This window comes from Vicugna pacos, chromosome 13, assembly GCF_048564905.1.
Source record: "Vicugna pacos chromosome 13, VicPac4, whole genome shotgun sequence".
Lineage (NCBI taxonomy): Eukaryota > Metazoa > Chordata > Mammalia > Artiodactyla > Camelidae > Vicugna > Vicugna pacos.
Window position 1 is genome coordinate 47352963 of NC_132999.1, and position 23905 is coordinate 47376867.

Here is a 23905-nt window from a genome sequence, read left to right on the forward strand (position 1 = left end):
TGCTGAGTATAACGGGAAAATGACCTTGTAATTCCTATAGCAAATAGTAGTTTCTATTTCTGAATGGAAAAAAAGTGTAGTTTAATAGAGTTAGATGGACCCTAACTCAAACCTTAGCTTTACCAATTTACCAGCTAGCTCTATAACCACAGGGAAATTACTTAATTAAGCCTCAATTTTCTCACCTTTAACATAAAAATCCCATACATACAGGCCTGTTTTATAATTAAACTATCTTATAACATAGTAACTACTCATTAAATGCTAGCCTCCCTTCTTTCTTTCCTGTATCTTACTTTTTCCCTCGATCGTTCTTCTGTCATTTTCTAGTATCCCCCAAATTTTAAGTCCATTTTGAATTGTGATCATTTCTCCTACTTTTCCACACTCTCTAGGTTCAGAACATGAAAAAACTGTACAAATTTGATGCTTGAAACATATAGAAGTCTATACTCTTGGAAAATTCAAGGAACTTTTAAACAGTGATGTAGTACTTTCTAAAAGTGGGTAAAACAATGGAACCATTGAATGCAGAGGTAGTCCCAATCATATATTTTTTAGATAAGTATGAGAGATGGAAACCAAAGAGCCAAAAGGTGAGATGGTTGCATATATTCATGATTACCAACATGCAAAAGCATTTGAAACCTAAAATTCTCTCATGCAATGGCATGCAAAACCAAATGCAGCACAGAAAGACGGGGGATCAGCAAAGTATGCAGAAGGTTACAGGCAACCAACTGAAATTAGCTTCAAGTTCATACAAACCTCCAACATTAAATTGCTATGTCTGATATAAATGTTTTCACCATCTAGTCTCTCTCTCTTTTTCTGTGAAAATGAAAGAGGGAAAAACAGAAAAGCATAAAAAATTAAAATGTTGTTCTTGCGGGAAAAAACTGCAAATTGGCAAACCAAAAAAAAATTTTCTTTAAATTAAATGTCCACAGCGCAGCATATGCCAACATAAAATGGTCACAGAATCACAAGGACACACAGAGGACATGATCACCACTAGAAAATGGATGACTCTGATCATGAATGATGGAAGAATGTGATGATGTTATTTAAATAGACAGTGCTCCTGGCTTCATTGGCTTCTTACATAACAAGCTGTTTTATGTTCATTTTTGAAACTGAGCTGTTTGTGGGTTACCTTAAAATGCATGACTTTAAGAAGCTTTGAAACTCCATGATCCACAGAGTAGAGAAATGCTTTAAAACATTATTTAGCTTTTTGGATATTATTTCATACTTAGTAATACTGTAGTATGTGCATCTCTAATATCTTTCATAAGAAAGATCTAAGGGCACTTTATACCCAATCAGTCAACATGCTATTCAGTAAGAACTAATTCATCCCACTCTATGGTTGGGAAGAATAAGGCACAAAATGGCCAAACCTACAATTATTAGCAATATTTGGAGTTGCTGCTATGATGGTTTCCATAATAAATACACATAAAATACTGTCTGATTCCAAGCATATGGTGCCATTGTTAAATATTTCTTACAAAGTTTAAATATAAAGGATAGATTTGGCCTTCACTAATTATTTGTGTTTAAAAATATTTCCTTACTGTAAAGTTTATTCTAACAAAATTTTTCAATATGTGGTATAGGATTATAATTTCTTTGGCATACATATGTTTTTACATATATGCATATACATACGTATATGTATATGTATCTGCTGTTTGTAAGTAATTTCTGAGTAAAAGAAATCAATGAGAAGAATGGATCACTGTCTTTTTAATGCACTGTTAAATCAGCATGGGTGATGGTAATGCACTTTTGTGAAAGTGAAAAATGGCTAACCTTCCTCATTCTTATCAGATCTTCAGTTTTTTCTGCAAGCTTCTGTTTTGCCATTAATAAAAAAAGAAAGAAAAATGATAAAATATTGGTTCATTGAAGTTTTTCTGAACCTTCATTTTGTAATTTTTTTTAAGAAGTGGGGAGTAGGGGAGAAGAAAAAATTGAAGAGGGAGAGGAAAAGGAACAAGTGGCCTATTGACACAAACCTGTGTTTGGTCACCATTTGAGGTGGGTACTGTGACCTCGATGTGGGTTTTTTCCACCTATATTTAAGAAATAAAGTGGTAAAAACATTTCAGGTTAGTAGGTTTCTATGAATAGACTCATTTCCAAATAAGCCACATCTTTAGGCTAGTTGTGATACCAGTTAAGACAATCATCATGATGCAGTCTTACTGGGGGTGTTACCAGGAAGGACACTGCTCTCAACAGCAATCTGTTAGTTCACCATCACATTTTCAAGGCTTGAAGAGGTAAAATGGACAGTCAAAGGATCAAAAAACAAGATTAAGGTAATTATTCTATTAATGAAGAAAACATTTTTATACTTATTTATAAAAAATTACTAACTAAAATAATAATTTAGGCTTAAAAAGCCATGTTTTTGTTTTGTTCTTAGAAAATGATCTAGGAGTATTTCAAATAACATTTAAAAACAAATTTACAAATGAAGATATCAATGTATGACATATATGAGTTAGAAACAAAAAGAAAATCTCTACAGTTAAAGCATACATAAAATAAACCACATAAGACACCAAGCAGGTAAATACGAACAATTCTGTTAGTTGATCAATACATTTAAGGAGGGAATTTCACCCTTCAGTTTATTAGACAACAAAGCATCAAAATAAACTCAATCCAAATTATTACTGATGCATGCAATTACTTCCAATGTTGATTTATAAATAAGCATACATGGGGCTCAGCTGCAGCATTCAACACACTGTAATCTCTTCTCCAGGGAGTTGGGGCCCCTGTGTTTGGTGGATGGGCAAGATTCACCCTTAATGGTAGGAAAAGAATAACTAAGACCTCTTGCCTGACTCTGAAACACCTTTAGTAATAGTCACTTTATACACCCAAAATGGAGTATGCATAAAAAAAAAAAAAGACTGTTAAGAGAAAGAATAACAGAGTGAACAATGCCTAAAGCACTGGATTTATCAAAATAAGAAAACTTTTTATTAAGTGTCAAATCAATCACTTTGTATCATTACATTCTTTACAGAACCTTATTAATCTGTGTTTTGACGTATTCTTTTTAACCGTACTTGGCAGCATTAACTCGGGATAAAATGTCACTGTGCAGTCATAGGACTGACTGTAAAGAACATAAGATGATATCAAACTTTGTAACTCTGTCAAATCATAAGCACATCTGGCTACAGTCCTTTTAACTACCAGGGATAATTAACAATTCGGATCATTTCTACTTGGAATGCCAGTACACTTGCTATGTGGCCATTAGCAAGTTATTTCACCTAAGTTTTTATTGATAAAATGGAGATAGTATCTTTACAGACTTGTGAATGCTTAGCAAATGGTTGTTCAAATTATTTTGTAGAGCTTAAACTGTTTGTTTAAAGAATAATGACTTTTTGTTTTGGTTCCTTAGTAATCCAGCAGCAAGAAACTGAGATCCTCTACTTTAGGCTAAGAATGGAGACCAAGCAGCAACAGTAGTAGTAGGTATGCTCCTACAGAGAATGTTAATTGAGATAAAGATGTACATGGGGAAAGGTGCTGTCTCCATACCTGCAAAATAAGTCTTGTGAAATGACTCAAGATGCCAAAAAGCTATCTCCATCTGGCACCAAATTAATGTTAGATAATGAGATTTCCACAATTACAAGGCTACTTTATTACTACTGCTGCTTTATATAATAAATATGGCTTCAAGTAAATTCCATTATTATTTTATAACTGCTACAAATAAAATCAACTCTGAGTCACCCTTAATTCTGTCACTACTATTATAGTAATAGAAGGTTATCAGAGGTGGCTTTTGATCTGATCTCAATATAACTATCTCAAAATACATATTTAGTCAGAATTAACTGGCAAGAAGACCCCCAATTGGCACTTAACTGGGGAGCATATAACAGGAAGTGATTTCTCCACACTGCCAAGGTTCCAAGAGCAAGGGGAACCTGTTCTTGAAGATACCTGTGTCTGCCATATAGGCAAAGGAAGAAATAATTTAGCAGAAAGCCAAAGGAATCTTAGCCACTAAAAAGATTCCCTTGCCAATTCCAATAGTCCAATACTTTCCAGTTAGTATCACAATGGAGAGATAGTCAAAAGTGCCAGGTGAGCTATCCTAACATTAAAAACCATGGTTAAGTCTAACATTTTAAAAAGCACAGTTGATACTGAACCTGATGGCCAACTTGACTAAATACAAAAATACAAACACCTACCATTCACTCAATTTCCAACCCCCATACTCAAGTTGGTCTCAAAGGACAGTAAAAACTCTGTCATAGTGAATAGTTTTTTTAATATCATCAAAACAGAGCAAGATTAGCCACTGCTCTACAGATAAACTAGATATTGAACTGGTTCCAAAAGGATAGGATTAATCCATCATTAATCCACTTTCAAAGGCCTTATGTGTTTTAAATTTCTTAACAGACACGTAACAATGTAATTTTTCTTATAAAGACTGCTTCTATTAATTCTGTTGTCAATAGTGAGATCTGTATTTACTTCAATAAATCTGAGCTGACATCTCAACTCCATCACTGCATAAATGTATTTTTACATATTTTTTTAAAAACATTTTAAAAAACTTTATTATACTTAGGGGGAAGGGTAATTAGGTTTATTTATTTATATTTTAATGGAGCTACTGGGGATTGAGCCCAGGACTTCATGCATACTAAGTACCCATTCTACAACTGAGCTACACCCTCCCCCACTTAAATGTATTTTAAAAAGCTTCAGACCAGTTACTGTTACTCCTGGGAAATTTGCTAATTAAGTTGGTGATTTTTCAACAAGGTTCAATGACTATGGGTACAATCAACTCAGTAGCATAGCCTCTCCTACATAAGGGATTTCTCCCTTTTGTAAAGTTTCTTAAGATTTGAACAACCACATAGATGTGCTTTATGCAACTTCTGGATGTTCTCTGGATGTGCTGCACATATATCCATTTTAGGAAATCAAATTATATTTTAATCACAACAGCAGAGCTTACTCTTAAAAAGGAATGTGGAGATTCCTCTGGAGGAGTAAAAATTATGTTTAAAGGAGATGATCACAGTGCTGGTGTGTTTTACGGACTTATTTTTAAAGATATAAGTTGGGGAAAGCTGCGAGTCACCTGAAAACTTCTGGGATAGCTTACAGTCTTCATGACATAATTCTATAAAAAATATTTTACAGGTTCATGGGAGATACCTTCTTCCAGAAAGAGTGAGGAAGAAATAATTCTGTTAGCATTCTACAAAAAAATCAATGCTTTGAGAACCTTCCTGGTCAAGGAGTTAACATTTCTGGACCAGAAAGGAAATTAGCTAGATGTTTGGACTTTCGACATACCTTCTCCACTTCTGTGGGCTCTGGCTCAGGTGGCTCAGGTGGCTCAGGTGGCTCAGCTGGCTCAGCTGGCTCAGCTGGCACTTCTTCCTTTTTCACTTCAACCTTCACTGTTTCCTTCTGTGTTTTAGGAACCACTGCTTTTTTGACAGGTGCACCTGGGACACTGCCTTCTGTGACCTCACTCTGAGCAATGGCTGGTGCAGAGGTGGGCCGAGGGCTTCGGTCTGCTGAATCGACGGCCGCTATATGAAAAAGGGAAAAGGGAAAAATAAGGGAAGGCAGGAGTCACTGTACTACTTCAAAGTCACCAGGTGAAATAACTGTGAATCCAGAACACATACAAGTGTTACGGTGTCCAGCAGGATATCATACAGAAGGTGAAAAATAAATAATTAGTGCTCTGGCAGGTAGAGACGGCAGTAAGAAAGCTAAAAGTACCCTCAATAGAAAAGCTAAAATGTCCTGACAATCATGTTCCATTAAGGGTGGGGCAGGAGGTGGGAGGTGTGTGGGCATGGACATCAAAGTAAGAAAAAATAAAACTGAAAACTCATTTTATTAAAAAGTTTGCAACATTGTTTAATCTTATAATCTATTAGTTTCAAGAACCTGAAAGATAGTCTGTAGAGGAGAAAAAAGGGTTAATTAAGCCTGATTTCTTCCATAAAGGCTTTTTGAAATAAAGATCCACTTATTTATAGGCGATTTCAGGAACCTAAAAATATATTCCAGGAAAAAAGGATTAAGTCTCATCTCTTCTGTGAAGCTTCCTTGGAATGATTACAAAATAACTTGGAGTGATTACAAAATAATTTGATAACTGGATCATCTGATAAGACATGAACCCTTTTTGACGCTTGTTTAAGGGCAAATCTTTTAACCAGACACTTTCCTTTTTAATTATCTGATTAAATAATATGAATCCAAAACCTTTCCCCTTTTGTCCTTAAAAAAGCCAAAACAATCCTTTGAGTTTTGTCCTACCTTTGCCCAGAGTCCTACTAATTTGCACTATTGCTCTTATTCTCTAATATATTTAGGGCAGCAGTTCTCAACCACAGGTGATTTTGCTCCCCAGAGAACATTTGGCAATGACTGGAGACATTTTGCTTGTCACAACTTGGGAAAGAAGCAGGAGGTGGTACTGGCTCCAGTGTGTACAGGACAAGGTTGCTAGGTTAAGAAACCCTGGTTTAGGAAAAAGGCTGTATACAGACAGTTTTAGAGAGAATATACAGTACAAACTTATGACAAAAGCTTGATCTTTTCACAGAGGTAATAGTTGTTCTGGTTTGGACTATTGGGCATCTAAGTTTCAGATCACTGACTTAAAAACAATCATTCATATTCTTTTTATAATTTTTATCTTCATTCTTTCAGGAACTAAAAGAAAACATCCATACACTTTGTAGTAAAACCTCATTTATGTGCAGTGTCTAGGAATGCAGTATGTTTCCACATGTTTAGTATTTCTGATAACAGATCATTATTCTTTTAAATTTTAATTATTCTACAAGGAACTCTTTATAAATTTTATTACACACTTTCCTGCCTTCTTAAACTGAATATACTGAACTTAATTTATCCTGGTAAGTTTAGATTTATAAGTAGTAAGGATTAGGTAAAACAAAGGAATTCCATGAATCAGAACAGATGCGAAAAACTGAAATTCACAACTACTTCATATACTCAACACCAAGAAAGAAATGCTTGATACCCCATAATGATCTCCAATGAAAGAAATCACTCCTCAGAGGATACACAGGAAAAACACAAAGATCTACTTTATCTTTCATTGAAAACTCGATAGCCTCTTGCAAGTCCCTGCTACGCAAGGGTGCTCTAAGCCAGTCAGTGCAAGAATGGCAGATGGCAGACCAAATCTAACAACACAGGGGAATGTGACAAAATATTTTGCTCACAGTTGTGTTAAGTATCGTTATACATGTGTATTCACACCTCCTCTCAAAGAATTAATTCAGCTGCCTGGCATCATAGAAACATAGTCCATGTTTTCACCATGTGTTATTTTGCCACTTGCATTTGGTTTTAATCCAATACTAATATTGCAGAGCCAAATGATTTAAGTCTTCAGCATTCCCAGCCCTGGCAATCTGTACTATCTGTGGAAAAGTAGGTATAACTCTGGAAACTGGCAGTTACAGAGGCAGAAAGTTTCATCATTTGTAAAATGTGGAAGATATTAACTCTACAGGATAGTTGGGGAAGGCATACTCAATGGATATAAAAATACTTTATAAATCCTAAATATTCATTATTTTTAATGTCATATATAAGTCTTCTTCATTCATTCATTCATTCATTCATTCATTCATTCATTTATTTATTTGGTATGGGTTAATATTTCAAGAGTAAGTTGGGCAAAAATTAATTATGTGCACACTGATATGCAATTCAAGTGAAAAATATCACCAAGGCACTCTGGAGATAGGCAAATTCCTTTCCCTTTCTCCATAAGAAGGCTACAAAAACTATCGATTACAACAGACAAATCATGGTAGTAAATGCGGCTGTTATCTTTTTAAACAGCTCTATTGAGATATAAGTCACATACCATAAAATTCACCCATTTAGATTGTATAATTCAATGCTTTTTAGTATATTCACTGTTGGAGGTAGTGATTACTTTTTAAGACGTTTTGGCTTTTCTGTTTTATGAATTCATTTGTTAGCTATTAAAAGATTTTTGGTGCATACAGAGAGAACAGTTAACTTTAAAAATTCATTCATTTCCCATCTCTGAAGGTCTAGACAAAGAAGAGTACTGGCTGTGATCATCTTGTGGACCCATTAACTCCAGCATTATACTGCTATTATCTGACAACAGCAGAAATTTAGTTATATATTAGAGCAGTGAAGCGTAAAACTCAAAACCATCATATTGAGTAAAAAGAGTCTTAAATTCTGGTTCTAGCTCTGTTACTTAATTATGCAATGGATCAATGGTTCCATTACCAGAGGGCCCCCATAAATTATGTGTGGATCTTGGAAAACAAAAAACCCAGCTGATGCTAAGTTCCACCATAGACAGATGTGGTATCTAAGAGTGGAGCTTTGGCATTTGTTTTGTTTTAAAGCTCCAAAGACGATACAGGCAAGAATGCAGGCAAGAATCACTGCAACCACTACTAAGTGGACAAATGAACAGCTTGGTTGTGTGACCATAGGAAGTTATATAATTTTTTTTTGTGCCCCAGTTTCCTCATGAGTAAAGCAAGCAAAGCTTCTTGATCACTAGGTTGTTGGCACCAAATAGGAATATATGGAAATAGTTTGAAAAGCAAAAAGTGCAAAAAAACTACAAGCTGAAAACTCCTTGTCATCATTACTAGTTTATCCTTGTGACTTACCACTCTGTGGTATAAACTGGGATCTGAACCAGTTTTAGTTCCTTCAGCTGGTGAAGCAGATGCTCTGAGCACCAGATATAACAGAAGAGAAAGGGAATGCTCATTAAAATGAGGCCCCTTATAAAGCAATTCTTATTAAAGTTTCCCTATTACACCATTCCTAGCTTAAAGGCTTATATTAATTTAAAAAAAAAAAGAGAGAGATAGAGAGAAAGAGGCCTAACAGGGAAAAGTCTCTCTACTAAGAAGAATGGCAAAGGAGGGAAAAATACTTTCCTTAGACATGCTTTCAGTTCTTATACTGAGAAGATAATGCACAGAGAAAAAGACATTTGAGAACAGAACTACAAAAAATTTGTGCAACTTAGTTTATATTCAGATGTTTAAAAGATAATATATGTAAAACATTTAGAACAGTGTCTGGAACATATTAAGTGCTCAATGAGTACTGACTATTAACCTGTAAACATGGCCCTGGGAGAACATTTCTAGATGCTACTTTTCCAGCTCTGTCACTGATTAACTATGTGACCTTAGGCAAGTCACTTAAATTATAAGGTTAGGTTGTAAGAAATAAGAAACATCAATGGGTAACCTTTTAAGAAATTAGAAAAAGAACAGTTCAATAAAAGTAAAAGGAAAATAATAAAGATCCTAGCTGGCATAAATTAAATTAAAAATATATAACAGGAAGAAAAAATCAAAAGTTGTTTCTTTGGAAAGATTAATAAAATTAATAGATCTGTAGAAAGACTGTTCAAAAAAAAAAAAAAAGGTAGGTACACAACTTACCAACATCAGAAACGCAAAAGGGGACGTTGCTATAGATCTTACAGATATTAAAAAGCTACACAACTTTATGGCAAGAAATTTGAAAATGTAGATGAAACAGACATTTCCTAGAAAAATGCAATTACCAAAACTGAAACAAGAACTAGAACATCTTTTTTTTTGTAATTTTTTTTTTATTTTTTTTTATTTTGGGGGGGGTAATCAGGTTTTAATTTATTTACTTATTTATTATTTTAATGGAGGTAGTGGGGATTGAACCCAGGACCTCGTGCATGCTAGGCACACAGTCTACCACTGAGCTGTCCCCTCTGCCTGCAAGAAGTAGAAGATCTTAATAGTCCTTTCCAATAAAGACACTGAATCTGTAGGAAAAGAACCCTCTCACAAAGAGATCTTTAGGATCAGCAGACTTAATAGGTGAATTTTTCCAAACATTAAGTAAGAAATAATATCAATCTTATACAAACTTTTCCAAAGAACAGAAAAAGAGGAAATCCTTTTCAGTTTACTTTATGAGATCAGCATAAACTTAACACTAAAACCTGACAAAAACATTAAAGAAAGGAAAATTACTGGCCTCTCTCTCTTATGAAAATCATTGAAAAACCTAAAAAGCACATTATGATCAAACTGAGTTTACTCCAAGAGTGCCAAGAAGGTTTAACAATGGAAAGTCAATCAATGTAATAATACCATGTAACATAAAATAGGAGAAAAATCATATTATTATATCAACCAATGAAGTAAAAAGCATTTGATAAGAGTCACCATTCATTCATGATAAGAACTCTTTGAAGTTTCTTAAGAAAATTTCCTTATCTAATAAAAGGCAGCTACATGAAACCCCACACTTAATGATGTGGGGTAAACACCACACTTAATGATGAAATATTGATGCTTTCTCCCTGAGACAAGAATATGAAAAGAACTCCTAAAAATTAAGACAGCCCAATAAAAATATGAGCAAAAGATTTGAACAGGCACTTCAGAAATAATAATGTGCAGACAGCCTATAAGCTATGAAAAGGTACCCAATGTCATTAGTCATCAGGATTTGAATGAAGATTTGGGGGGGAAAAAAAAGTACTCTTCTCCCAAGCAGAAAAAATTAAAGAGAGAGACAACAGTTGTAATAGGAAGTTCTAAAATATTTAAAAATATCACACTGAAAGTGTGGAACATAAAAATTCTGCTCACATTCAACTAAATAGGAAAATTAATCATTTTATTGTGAACATTTTTATTTATTAAGCACTTACAATGCAGCAAGTGCTGTGGTAATTATCAAGACCAAAACCAGTTAAGATCATGCATCTTTAAAAAGTTCTCAAACTGCAGAGATAGGAAGAAGGCATCAAGGAATATACCAAGGGAAAAAGGGACTGATCTAGATACCAGAAAATGTGGATTCTGTCCTAAGTTCGCACTACCAAACTAGGTTAACTTTGGACAGATTACTTTTTTGGGCTTCAGGTTCCACTTCTATAAAATAAAATGGCTGGAATAAATGATTTCAAAAATCTTTTTCCAAGTCTCCAAAACTCTGATACTAATGGTAAAGCTACCAAAGCTCTGTCTTCCTTTAAAATTGTCTGACATGCTTCAGTTTGGGAACCTCAAACATTACTACAGTCTTTGAAGACAAATTTTTGGAGAGTTTCCCCCTAGGAACACAGTGTATAACTTAATAAGAACTGGCCAATATTAGTCAATGGACAGAGATATCAGGGATTTTTTGAAATCTTGAACTGTGAGATTTCTACAGCTAGAAAAAGAGACAGTAAAAATGTGATTTCTTCAAGTAATAGAAGCATCTTTATAAGTCAAGCTTTCTGATTTGTTCAAAGTACCAAAGCTCATTAACCCTTGAATCATTGGTTATTTTTGCTATTAGAAAGAAAAGATACATTAAGGCATAGTATCTCTGTAACAATGAAATTTCATTTAGTGGGAAAAGCTGTGGGATATATCAGACAGACATGTGTTTTTGTTCAAGCTTTGGAACATACTATCTGTGAGATCTTGAACAAGTTGCTTAAACTCTCCAATCTCAATTTTCTCATTGAAAAATGGGGATAAATAATAAAAACAACAAAACTACGGTAAGCTGGAAGTAGGGTGATTTACTAAACAAGGAAGGAGATGCCTGATGTTGTTATAAGAATACGGCAGACATGAGGACTGAGTGATCATACTTCAAACTTAACATGTCCAAAACAGAAGTCTTGATTTCCTATACCCCCAACTCTGCTCCTTTCTCAGACTTTCCTGTTGTACTAAATGATCATGCCTAGGAATTAACCTTGATTTTCCTTTTCTTATCATCTCTAACGCTTAATTTACTAATAATTCTGTCAGCCCGACTTCTGAATTGTATCCTTGACCAACTTTCACTGTCTTCAGTGCCAATACTCAAGTCCAAGCTGTCATCATCTCTTACCCAGATCCTGCAACAGACTTCACTGCGATTCTGTTTTACTACCTCTGCAGTGGAGAACTCACTCAACAGCACAATCTTTTAAAAATGGAAATCAGATCATATCACTCCCTTGAATAGCTTTCCAATGCAATTAAAGTCAAGTCTAAATTCTTCACTGTGGCCTACAAGGCCCTACACAACCTGGCCTCTGCCTACTCCTCTGACCTCACTTAATGGCCACATATGGCTGCTGGCTACCAAACTGGACATCACAAAAGAAAAGACTTTTTCATCAGCACAGAAAGTTCTATGGTACAGCGCTGCTCTAGACACATTCCAAGCTCGTTCCTTCTTCCAAGTCTTTGTACTTGCTACTCCTTCTTCGAGAATGTTCTCCCAGAATTTGGGATGGCTGGCTCCTTCACATAATTCAGGTTTCAGTTCAAAAGAAGCTCCTCAGAGGAACCCTCTAAATTTAGATCAGATCACTCAGTCTGAAACAGTTGCCCAATCTCCCCAGCCCCAGACGCTCTATTCCATTACTCTGTTTTATTTTCTTTATAGCACTTATCACTGTCTCTATTTGTTTCGTTTTGTTTCTGTTTCTACCCACAGAATGTAAGTACCTTGAGGGCAGGATCATGTTTGTAAGTTCACAGCTGTATCTCCAATGACTAGAGCAATATCCGGCACATAGAAATTTAAAATAAATTATTGAACAAAGTAGTAAATGAGTAAATATCTGATAGAACATGGGTTTGGGAATTAAACCAACCCATATTCCAATCCACTTACCAGCTACCATATCTTGAGAAAAAGTTATCTAATCTCTGACCTTAATTCCTAGTTTTGTCATGAAGAGCAAATAAAACAAAGCCTGCAATCTGCCTTGCAGAGAAACACCAGAAAGAAAGAAGCATGATGCAGTATGGAAGCACAAAGCTGCTACTGCTTAGGTAATCTCTTTCCCAAGTGTGACTGACCCATTCCTGATTCCTTTAAAGTGAGCTAGGTATTTCTGATAAAAGGTCCCATAATGCAACAAACAGAATATGGCAGCATAGTTCTGGATGATATAAAACAAAATAACAATGCTGGGGCCAGAATATGAACAGTATCTTAATGATAGCTAATATTCTGGGGTCACTTAAGTGCCAGCCATTGTGCTAATAAGCACATCATCTCATTTATTCCTCATGAAAATTCTTTGAGGTAGTATTATATTATCATTATACCCATGTTATGAATGAGAAAACTGAGGCACAGACAGATTAAGTAACTCACCCAAGAAGACAGGTCATAAATGCAGTAGGTGAACCAGGTCTGGTTTCAGAATCCAAACCTTTAGCTACAGTAACATGCTTGATCTAGTTACTGTAACATGCACCTTGCTTTTACAGTAGCTAGCACAGACCTGCAATCAGCGATGCTTTACTTTGGGTACTGCCATCTGAACTTTTATTTATTAGCCATCTTTTTTTAGTGGTATAAAGAACCAAATATGGCTTTTTACTTCATTTCAGCAACGCTCTCAAATCCTTGGGACTAAACTTAGAAAAACAGACAGACCTTCTGTCAGTATATACAACCATGAAACTTACTTATTTCCTCTCTTTTATCTAAACAAAATTTGGAGACTCCAATAATAGGACTGATTTTCCTGTCTATAACTGACACATGACAAATGTTCTAAACTTTTTCTATGATTGTTCTAGTGAGGCAGACCCATTCTCTCTTTTCTACATAAAAAAGAACTATTTAAAAATGTTTAAGAGGGCTTTACTTCAGTTTAAAACATTAAGGTTCCATCCTGTAGCAGAGATTCTGAATACTAATTCTGGTGGTGTTCAATCTACCACTACCTAGCAGTAGAGCCTTGAGCTAGTTACTACTCTCTCTGAAGCTCTGTTCTCCTTTTCTTAAGATGATTCCACTGAATTAGACAGTGAGTGAGATCCATCTTATTTTACCACTGAGATTTTTTAATTTGGTTCTCTTATAGATAACTGTACTTCCTTTATCTCTCTCTAAAGAGTTAGGATCACAAGAAATCATTAATATTCAATACAAACCTCCATCAAGGCTTCGGGATGCCCGTTTGCTTGCTGTACGTTCAAAGTGTGGGGCAGGCCTGTCAATCAGAGCACTAGCTTGCCTGGTCTGAGCCTGAGTTCGGCCACTGTATCGAAATTTGGATCCCAGGGCAAGAAATTTGCTTTTAGGAATGGTGTCTGTAGATGTCAGTCTGGGGGAAAAAAACATAATAATCACATATGTATTATCTCACTCTAATGTGAGGCTGTGAGATTAAAGACAAAGTTTCACAATTCTCATAGTTTCCTCATAGTTACTAAGACAAATTTCCAATCAAGTAATCAATATTTTAATTCTGTGTCATTTCTCAAAGCAACATATATAATTTATCTGCAGCCTCTAATAAGGATATGATCTTATACCTCTATAGATAGGGCCTTATGGCTTTCAAAATGCTTTTATAACATTGTAATATTTTCATTACATCCCTGTACTTTTACATCATTGTACAGATAAAACAAACAGAACCATAAAAAAGAGGCTACTTGCTTAAGGTCACATAGCTGTTAAGAAGCTGGGCAGTAATGAAGTCCAACCCCAGAGCTCTTTCTCCACTCCACTAGAATAAGAATTTTGTCAAACACACTCTTAAGTCAATTAATGCCTGGTAACCTATTTAATAGCTTATTTGGTATATTTTCAACTCAGTTAGGAACCCCATCTTCTTTCTATGCAGTACCCCTGTGCTCTCTTTTGTCACAGCATTACTATACTGCATTGAAACAATCTGTTTATGTGCTGGTCTCCACTACGAGACTGTGAGCTCTCTAAGGGTAAAGGATAAAGACTGTGATTTATTCATCTTTGTGTTTTCACTTTGGGCATAGTGCCTGGCATGAATTTGGCACTCAATAAATGTTTGCTGAATAAATATATAAATTGCTACATCAAATACTATCAAAATGAGAGCATTTTTCCCCTTTTGGGACAGTTTAACTTGTAAATATTTTCTTTTATGTAATGAAGCATTACATTACAATGTTAATATATCCTCTTATTTTGATGCAATGGATTTAAATATACTATCCTATCTAAGTAAATACATTGGCTGCAGCTGAAATCTATACCATAGATACTAAACATTCAAAATAACTCTTTTTACTCTTTCTTACCCTTTTTAAAAACTCTATTTTCTCAAAACATAAGTTTCTTTTATTTCCTTATATGACTTTCTTTTTTTAATTCTAATATGAAATTTTTTTCCTTTTTCTTATTGAAGTATACTTGATTTACAAAGTTGTATTAGTTTAGGTGTACAGCAAAGTGATTCAGTAATACACATAGACACACACACACATATACCTTTTCAGATCTTTCCCATTACAGGTTATTACAAGATATTGAATAGTTCCCTGTGCTGCACAGTAGGTCACTGTCATTTATCTATTTTACATAGAGTAGTCTGTATATAAAAACTCTATTTTCTTGGTTTTATTTTACAGAAGATGACAAAAGCATAAAGAAATATCTTAATGTTGATCATTAAGATTCTTTAATCGAGTGAAAAGTATATCCACATGTTTCATTTTGAAATGAGAATTAAAATATTATTTTCCCTGACTTTTCTTCCTGTCCACTGTTCTTTAGTGCTAAGTATGATATGAAAATACAAATAGAAGAAAATGATATCATGGTTCTCTCCCTTGGGAACCATTCATAAAGAGTCAAATTTATTTATGAATGACATGGCATAAAGTCTGGGATTCACTTCAAAATAATCTGGGAAGTAGTAGGAAAGAGTGGGCAGGGATACAGATGAAACAAGACTGGCTTTGGGTGATAATTACTGAAACTGGGTGATAAGTACAAGCCAAGTTCATTATACTCTTCTCTTCACTGTGCTATACGTGCCATTTTCTGTAATAAAGATTTTTTTTTAAAAAGGCGAACTGACAACAACTGGCTGGCTTTCCTTTCAATACAAGTAATTATTTGTCTGCTAGATTTCACGTTCCATCAGGACAGGGACTAGAACTATCTATGGTATATTCCCAGTGCCTAGTATAGTGCCTACACGAAGGGTAAGCACACAGAAAATGCTTGGTAAATGAACACAAGGGGTTAATGATGTGGCCTCTTGAAAAGCAAAAGAGATAAAACTTTCTTCTGTCTTCTGTTTATCTGACACAGTTGTGCTTCAAAGATGGTTTTCTGTGCTCTCTTTCTGGGGTTGATTAGAACCAAGATAAGGATCAACTTCATCTTTAACCATCCAGTATAAAAGCCCCACAGAAGGCAGTTAAGCACTCCGTAGAAAAATTCCACGTGGAGGTAACTCAGGGTTCCTCCTCCTGACAGGGCAGGTTTGAGCTCCAGTTAGGGCAATCACAGAGCCCCTAGTAAACGCAGGTTCCTATTCTTCACTTCTCCCCTCCTTCTACCGTACACAGAAAGGTGCTCTGGGGATGCTGAGGCAATGTTTTTCAGCCCAAAGAGGATAACTAGATTCATTTTGTTTTTTTTAAGATGATCTCACCTGAGCTAAATAAAAGACTGCCAGCCATACAAAGAAGAGAATTTCAATAGCAGGCTTAAAATAGAAACATGCATAAATAATTTATTTTAAAAAAAAATCAAATGAGAACAATACCTGAAAAATGTGTGATGCTCTACACAGACTTTCCATAATTTCTTAGCTGCTCGGTAACTGGGAAGTTTGAATCCAATGGTACTTTCATACTGTTCTTGCTATAAATACACAAACATGGAACATAAAGTATTATGCAACTACAGTGATACAGGACCAGAGAAATGACCTGCAGTAGAGGTCATTGTGAATAAAAAGAATGTTATAGTCTACTAAGGACATAAAATAACATTTGAAGTTTTTCCCTACTTGTCAAAAGAAATTTACTCATTGAGAGTGGCTTTTTCTACAGCAGGGAAGCCAGGGAATGCATGCATCTTATATTATTTATGTATCTTATTCTGTTCAGAAACACACACATATATATGCTGGACATTTTTCTGAGACATAATTAAGTCACCTTTTGGTTGTCCAGACACTGCTCTTCCTTAGCCACCGTCTGTGGTTAGGATATTAGGCTACTCAACAATCAGGGAATGGGACAGGGATGATTCCTCCAATCAACCAATATTATTATACAATCATTTTTTTGTAACAGAAGCTAAAGATTTTGGCTCAAACCAGATTCTTGAATTATTAAATGTCTTTTTTCCCTTTGATTGATCATTAATTTACCTAGATCCCTCTTCGGCTGAAGCAAACCATATCCTGCCAGGACTACTAGGAACACTAGTCCTGCTTGTCTCTTGCCTCTTTGTTTCTGCCTTAAGCATACTTTATAAAATGAAAGGAAGCTGACATTTACTTCTGGTGCCTATTATTGCCAATACACCATGATTAAATAGTATCATCCAAATGTTTACACATGAAGAAACTGAGACCAGATAAATTACTTGCTTAGTCTCACAGCTCTTAAGTGGCAGAACCAGAATTTGATGGTTTCCACTACACCATGCTAATTCTAAATCATCTACTGTAGTCATAATAATGTACTTCTCAAAATCCACCTGTTTCTCCTCGTTCGGCTTCTTAAGAATTCTGTATTTGCAGTATATATATATTTTATATGTAATAATATATATATATTATATGGTTGACATTTAAGGAAACCAAGGAATTTCCATTATTTTTATTAATTATATATATATATATATATTTGTTTTTTTTTACTGCCTTCCCACATTAAAATGTAAGATTATTGAGGGATGGACTCTTCTATTCACTGTTCCTAGTCCCCAGAATAGTACCTGGCACAAAGAAAGGCTTTAACAAATATTTGTTGACTGAATGACTCTTGGATTTGAAACTCTTTGAGGAAAGACACTGATCCCTTTGTGCTAGGCAGAGGTAAATAATCACAGCATTAAATAAACACTTCAATGATAAAATTCAAGATTTTAAGGCTGCACATTCAGTATTTCCATGCTCAAATAGTCATCTTCCACCAGCAGATGGTGATATAGACACAGAAAAGTCACTTTACATTAGTATGATGCTTTCCTGTTTAGAGCTTTTACAGTTCTCATCTCCTTTGATCTTCAAATCAACATTGACAGAGGAGGTATTATCCCTCTTGAATGATAAGGAAGCAGAGTCTTAGATTTGTCAAGAATCTTTTACTTATTATGTGGCAGAACTCCTAGAACTTTTAAAAAATTTTATTCCTGCTTAATTTTCTGCAATACCATGATGGTTCTTTAATATAAAAGTTAAATTTGGCCTGTATTAGTATATCCTAACAATTGCCCACTAACTGATAACTCAGTTATCTGTACAAAGTTGAACATCTATCTCTATTAAAAATATAGAATTTGACCCAAAAACACATTCCCAGTAACTACTAGAACCTACAAAATGTAAATAAATTTAATTATATGAGGTAAGGGATTGGTGGTGCAAAACATGAGTAATTTAACCCCACAATTAAAAAATCTCATGCTACTTTATTTAAAAATATTTTCCATCCAGCTTTTACCTGGAGTAAACAAGGAACAAGTTTATTAATACAAGTTTCACTTTGGGCCATGGTAAATTTACTTACATGAAGAGAAATGTCCAGAAAACCAGTAGTAAGGAAGAGAAGAAGCATCGTGGGAATGATTAATTTAGAAACCAGAACATCAGCACCCAAATTGTTAGCTATAGAGAGCCCTCTTAGATGATATAACAAGGAAAACAGGAATGAAGAGTTGTCTTAGACATGGTCTGTGTTGAATTCAGAAGGAAAGAAGCACAAATTCTGTACCTCTCCAGGCCGAATCTTGATGAAAAAGCTGCTACGTTTGTAAGAAATCTTCAGCACTTTGGGCCAAGGAAAGCGGTTGATTCTCAGCTTATCTTTGTAAACCAGAAGGCCACTAGAGCAGACACCTAGGATGATATCCACTCCCTCCAAGTCCTGAAAAAGAAAAGTGTTAGTATTTCAGTCTTGAGCAAACTGCTCAACACTGTTGACTATTATTAGACAATCTGAAGATATCAACAACAAAAAACAGCTGCAAAGTATACAAGAAAAATAAAGCTTAACCTAACGACTAGAACTGATGGAACTATTTGGTCTATGTAAAAATATTGTTACTATACCAGAATTTTTTTAAAAATCAGCATTATTACCTATCGCAAATATCTTTAAAATGTCCAAATCATACTCAGTAATTCTATGTCCATAATCTGTTCCAAGGAAATAATTCAAATTACAGAAAAAGTGTTATATATGAAAATATTCAGGTTATTTTAAGAGTGAAAAACTGGATATAACCTAAGTATCCAAGCATTAGGGTTAAATTATTGTCCATCCATATAGTGAAATACAGTGTGGCCATTAAAACAGTTACATACAATTTGGGAGATAAATGGGGAAATAATTATGTTTAATGTTAAATGAAATAAAGCAGGATAAAACTGCACATACAATTTGATCCCAATAATATAAAAAATATACACAGAAGAAAGATGAATATACCAAAATGTTAGCAATGGCATTCTTTAGGTGGTATGATCATGAGCAATTTTGTTATTTTTTCTATATTTTCCAATTACAATAAACATATATTAACGTTAGAAAACATTTAAACATCAAAAAACTAACACCTGTATGTAAAAAATTTGAATACAGAACTGTGTGAAATAAAAAGTAAAATTCCACTCCTCTCCTCCCACACTTTTTAACAGTAACCAGTAATAATTTGGTAATTTCCAGGTATCCTATTTTCTAGACACATACAGATATGTGGATAATACATACATACATATATGTAAATATATTAATATATATCACCTTTATAATCAAGAAAAAAATTATAAACCACTCCTTGATGGTAGATATTACATCTAAATCATTTTTGTATCACCCCAAATACTGTTATTGACAACATGCTCATTAGGTGTTTACACTGAGTTTGTTACCTGCCTACATTATTATCTTAACTTATTATGGCAAATATTATTAAATTCTTTGCTTTGGATTTATAAAAATCTTGATTTACGTAGGTTGATAAAGAATTTCAAGGTATTTTAGTAACAATATACACTAGGCTTAAACCTTCAACCATTACCATCAATTATTTCATTCATTATTAGTGACTGAAGAAACACCTGCTTTTCTTTTGTCCAAAAAACACGGACATGCACACATCTTACCCACTGAAGGAATCAACTGCTACAAGGAATAATACAGCCACCACCACCACCCCGCAAAGCCACTGTGAAATGTCACTGGGTTTACACCTCATTCATCTACCTTCACAACACTCCTCCCATAAAACTGAGCCTCTGCAGTCTCTAAAAAGGCTTTTACTAATCCAAAAAAAGTAATTTACTTTTACCCTGTCTGACTGTGTATGAAAATTGTAGGGTAAGCATTCATATTCTCATTTTGGAGAACTGGAGCTCTCACAGTTCTGAAACACTAAGACCTATCATTATCATAATTAGCAAATAATTACTACAGTATCTGCATGTCCTATACATGTATATTAAGTCCCCAGACCACAGGACTTCTGGAGGCCAGGGATCAGGGCTATGCATACTACTAAATCTATGTGCAGAATTACAATTCTTGTTATTCTATGATAAAGTGATTATCCCTTCAAAAATCATAAGTATAGGAGTATTCTATGATAAAGTGATTATCCCTTCAAAAATCATAAGTATAGGAGTTTATATTCCTTATAAACTCAGTATGAGAGAACTCAGATTTTTATAATTACTGATGTTAGGTATACTAAGTTATAAATACCTTCCTCAAGTCAAAAAGCTTTATTTACATGCCTCTTTATTTTATTATTTTTTTTGATGGAGGTACTCGGGATTGAATCTAGAATCTTGTGCATACTAAGATGCACTCTACTGCTGAGCTGTATCCACCCTGCCCAACATGCCTTTTTATTAAAGAAAAAATTTTTAATTAAATATATAATATTAATCATCTTTATCTGTAATTCAAGAAAAATAAGTTTCACTTCAGTTACTTTCTACAGATGACTGTCTAGATAAGTAATCAAAACCCAGAGTTGTGTGCTTTAGATTACTCCTTTTCCCAAAATGAATATGGAGACACATATTAGTGCCTACATGTGTTATGGACAAGCACAATAGACAGAAGACATTATATTCAGTTTCAATTCTATGACTATGTAACTGAGAATTTCCCTGAAGATTCCCTCTTAAGTTTTTAAAGCCTGTGGGTACAACTACATCTCTCTCTTAACTATATGTTTTGGAGAAACAATTTGCTTTACAAAATTTGGGAAAGAAACATGCTGCCTGACTCCTCACCCATTAGTGACAAACTGAACTGATACCAGCCTCCAGCAGAAATTGGGAGGCAAAATCTAACAATTTCTGTTCTGGAAATACATCTGATCTGATCTTCCTACCATCGTTTTAGAGATTCACAGACGTTACAGTATCCAGCCCAAAACAATCCAGAGCAACATCTTAAGAAAAATCACTAACACGCAATGAAATTTTAACAGCATTAATAGAAACTAAATAAGGAAGAAACTTCAGATATCAGATATTCAGGTTGAGAGAAGCTTGAAAGGTAATTTAATTTCAATCATCCACCAAATGTTTGAATGTTCTTTTCTAAATTCCTACCAAGTGATTATTCTGCCTATCCTGGGATATCTCTAGTGACAGAGAACTCAGTACCTTCTGAGGTAGCCCATCCCATCTTTGAATAGCTCTGACTATTAGATAATTTGTCCAACTGAGCTGACAGTTTTCCCCTGCAGTTTCCATTTTACCAGCTCTAGTTTTATATCTTGGAGGCATAGCAAAATCTCTACTTCACATACCAATCCTGTAAATCCATGAAGACTGATATTATGTCTCCCCTAAACTTTTCCTGCTGTGGGCTAAGCACCTCTATTCCTTTGCCTGCTTTTCATTGGACATGGTTTTAATTCCTCTCATCAAGCCTCTTAGTTAAGAATTTCAAAATGTATCTCAGATCATTCCTTGAGCCCTTTCCCTCACAAACTCCTCAACCTTCCCAATCATTTCAGCAGCTGAAGATGAGAGAAGTCAAGTGACATTCCTTAAGTAACTATTGTTAGGCTGTGTTAGGCAGATCTAGGATGAAAGCTCTCAAGTTTCCAATTCCCCAACCCAGTGGTTCTCAAATGAGCCATTGTCATTCCTCCAATGTGCATTAGTATCAACTGAAGAGCTTGTTACAACAAATTGCTTGGCTCCACCGACAAGAGTTTCTGATTCACTAAGTCTAGGCTGGGACCTGAGATGTGCATTTCTAACAAGTTCCTAGACGATGCTAAATGATAGTTCAGAGACCACACTTTAAGAACCACTACCTTAGGCCAATGGTTCTCAAATTCAAGCATAAAGGAGAATCATTTGGGATACTCATTAACTCTGGAGATTCAGTCTCTCCTCCAAAGTAATTCAGTAAATCTGGAAGGAGTTCAGGAATCTGCATATTTAATAAACTCCCCAGGTGATTCTCACGTAGTGATATTGGCTATGAAACATGTCTCGCTATCATGCTGTATTTTCAAATGTATCTGCACTTGAGGAAATTATCATTTCTTTTGTTCTCAGTGCTGTATCTTTTGATCCTTACAGTTGCTTAGATATGAAACTTCATTCTGATGGTGGAACTGCAAAGGGGCCATTCAATTTATACACTTAATATACTTGACTGATTCAACTGATAGACTTAAAATTCTAACAAGAACTACTCTCTCTTCAGAATGTTTTCTAATATGCCAGAGAAAGTTTGGCCAGAGGTATTATATGTCACAGGCCTGATACATGCATATTAATAAAGGCCAAAGTTGCCATTACCTTTGCTTTATGAAGGTCAACACCATACATAGACAGCTTTTTGGCATTCTCAAGAAATTCCAGGTCAGCCTGAGCTGGAGTCATGGACCTTTAATACAAGAAAAATAAAAAATTATTTCAGTGTCACAGGGTCTACATTTACAATAATAACATCTGTATATTAATTGCACTTTATATAAACACATAATCACATATACTAATATGTATGTAGATATATTTCATAGTCCTGAAAGTAAAATATTATGGAAAAGGGCTCTTAACACTGCTTGTGCTAAATAGTTGAAATATGCCTTAGAAAAAGAGATCTTGGAGAAACAAAAAGTCACCAAAAAGCTATGAGAAAAAAATTTTTTTAATCCTACAAAACAATTTCTTTAAAGCTGCCAAATCCACCATCAATTCTACCCCTCCCTCTCCGTTGGTAGCCCTTTTCTCCAACACACATAAACTCCTCCCACTAATTTATCTTACCAAGGAGGTGACCAAATTAAATCCTCTGAGGGCATGGTACAATTTACAATATCCTCTTAGCTGCCTTTTCCTCCTAAACAGGAGGACAGCTGAAGTTGCTTAACTGGGGACTCATAATGGGGGCAGGACTGATGAAAAGAAAATTTCTAGTAGCAGATGGTGTCCTGCCCACTGATCTAAACAAAATAAATTGGTTAATAGAAGCATGTAGATAATAGGGCTGTTTTCTCTATTATTAAGATGTCTTCATTACTAGGCATATAATGAATTAAATTTGTTTGAAAACAATCAGCCTTGCTGTCTAAACACTCACTGTGACAGTCTTTCCTTTGCCTTTATAACTTTCTTCTCTTTTGAGAAGTGCTCATGAGCTGTTATGTTGAGATCTGAAGAAAGAGATATTAACCTAGTGCTGCAAAATTCAGACCAATCAAATAGAGCTTCATAGTAAAAGTAATGCAGTCACCCTCCCTCCGCCAAAAAAACCATGTAAATGCCTGTTTCCCATAAGACTGCCTTAAGCTATAAAAGAAGCAGCAGTGGCCTATTGGTTTA

At 34.8% G+C, this 23905-nt stretch overlaps 1 protein-coding gene across 9 annotated transcripts in view; it reads right to left on the reverse strand.

The window, feature by feature from the left end:
• Positions 1-23905, reverse strand: part of EPB41 (erythrocyte membrane protein band 4.1) — a 150656-nt gene that overhangs the window by 40627 nt on the left and 86124 nt on the right. For 4 of the 9 annotated variants that reach the window (XM_072974943.1, XM_072974939.1, XM_072974942.1 and 1 more), the window contains exons 8-12: positions 22880-22967; positions 18816-18968; positions 16634-16731; positions 14022-14194; positions 5368-5609 (exon numbers count right to left, since the gene is read on the reverse strand). In XM_072974943.1, the coding sequence (XP_072831044.1) occupies positions 5368-5609; positions 14022-14194; positions 16634-16731; positions 18816-18968; positions 22880-22967 (754 nt within the window). Of the gene's footprint in view, positions 1-768; positions 832-1818; positions 1861-2024; positions 2082-5367; positions 5610-14021; positions 14195-16633; positions 16732-18815; positions 18969-22879; positions 22968-23905 lie in introns of all 9 variants that reach the window. The other 5 variants (XM_072974940.1, XM_072974936.1, XM_072974941.1 and 2 more) reach the window with 3 other exon arrangements.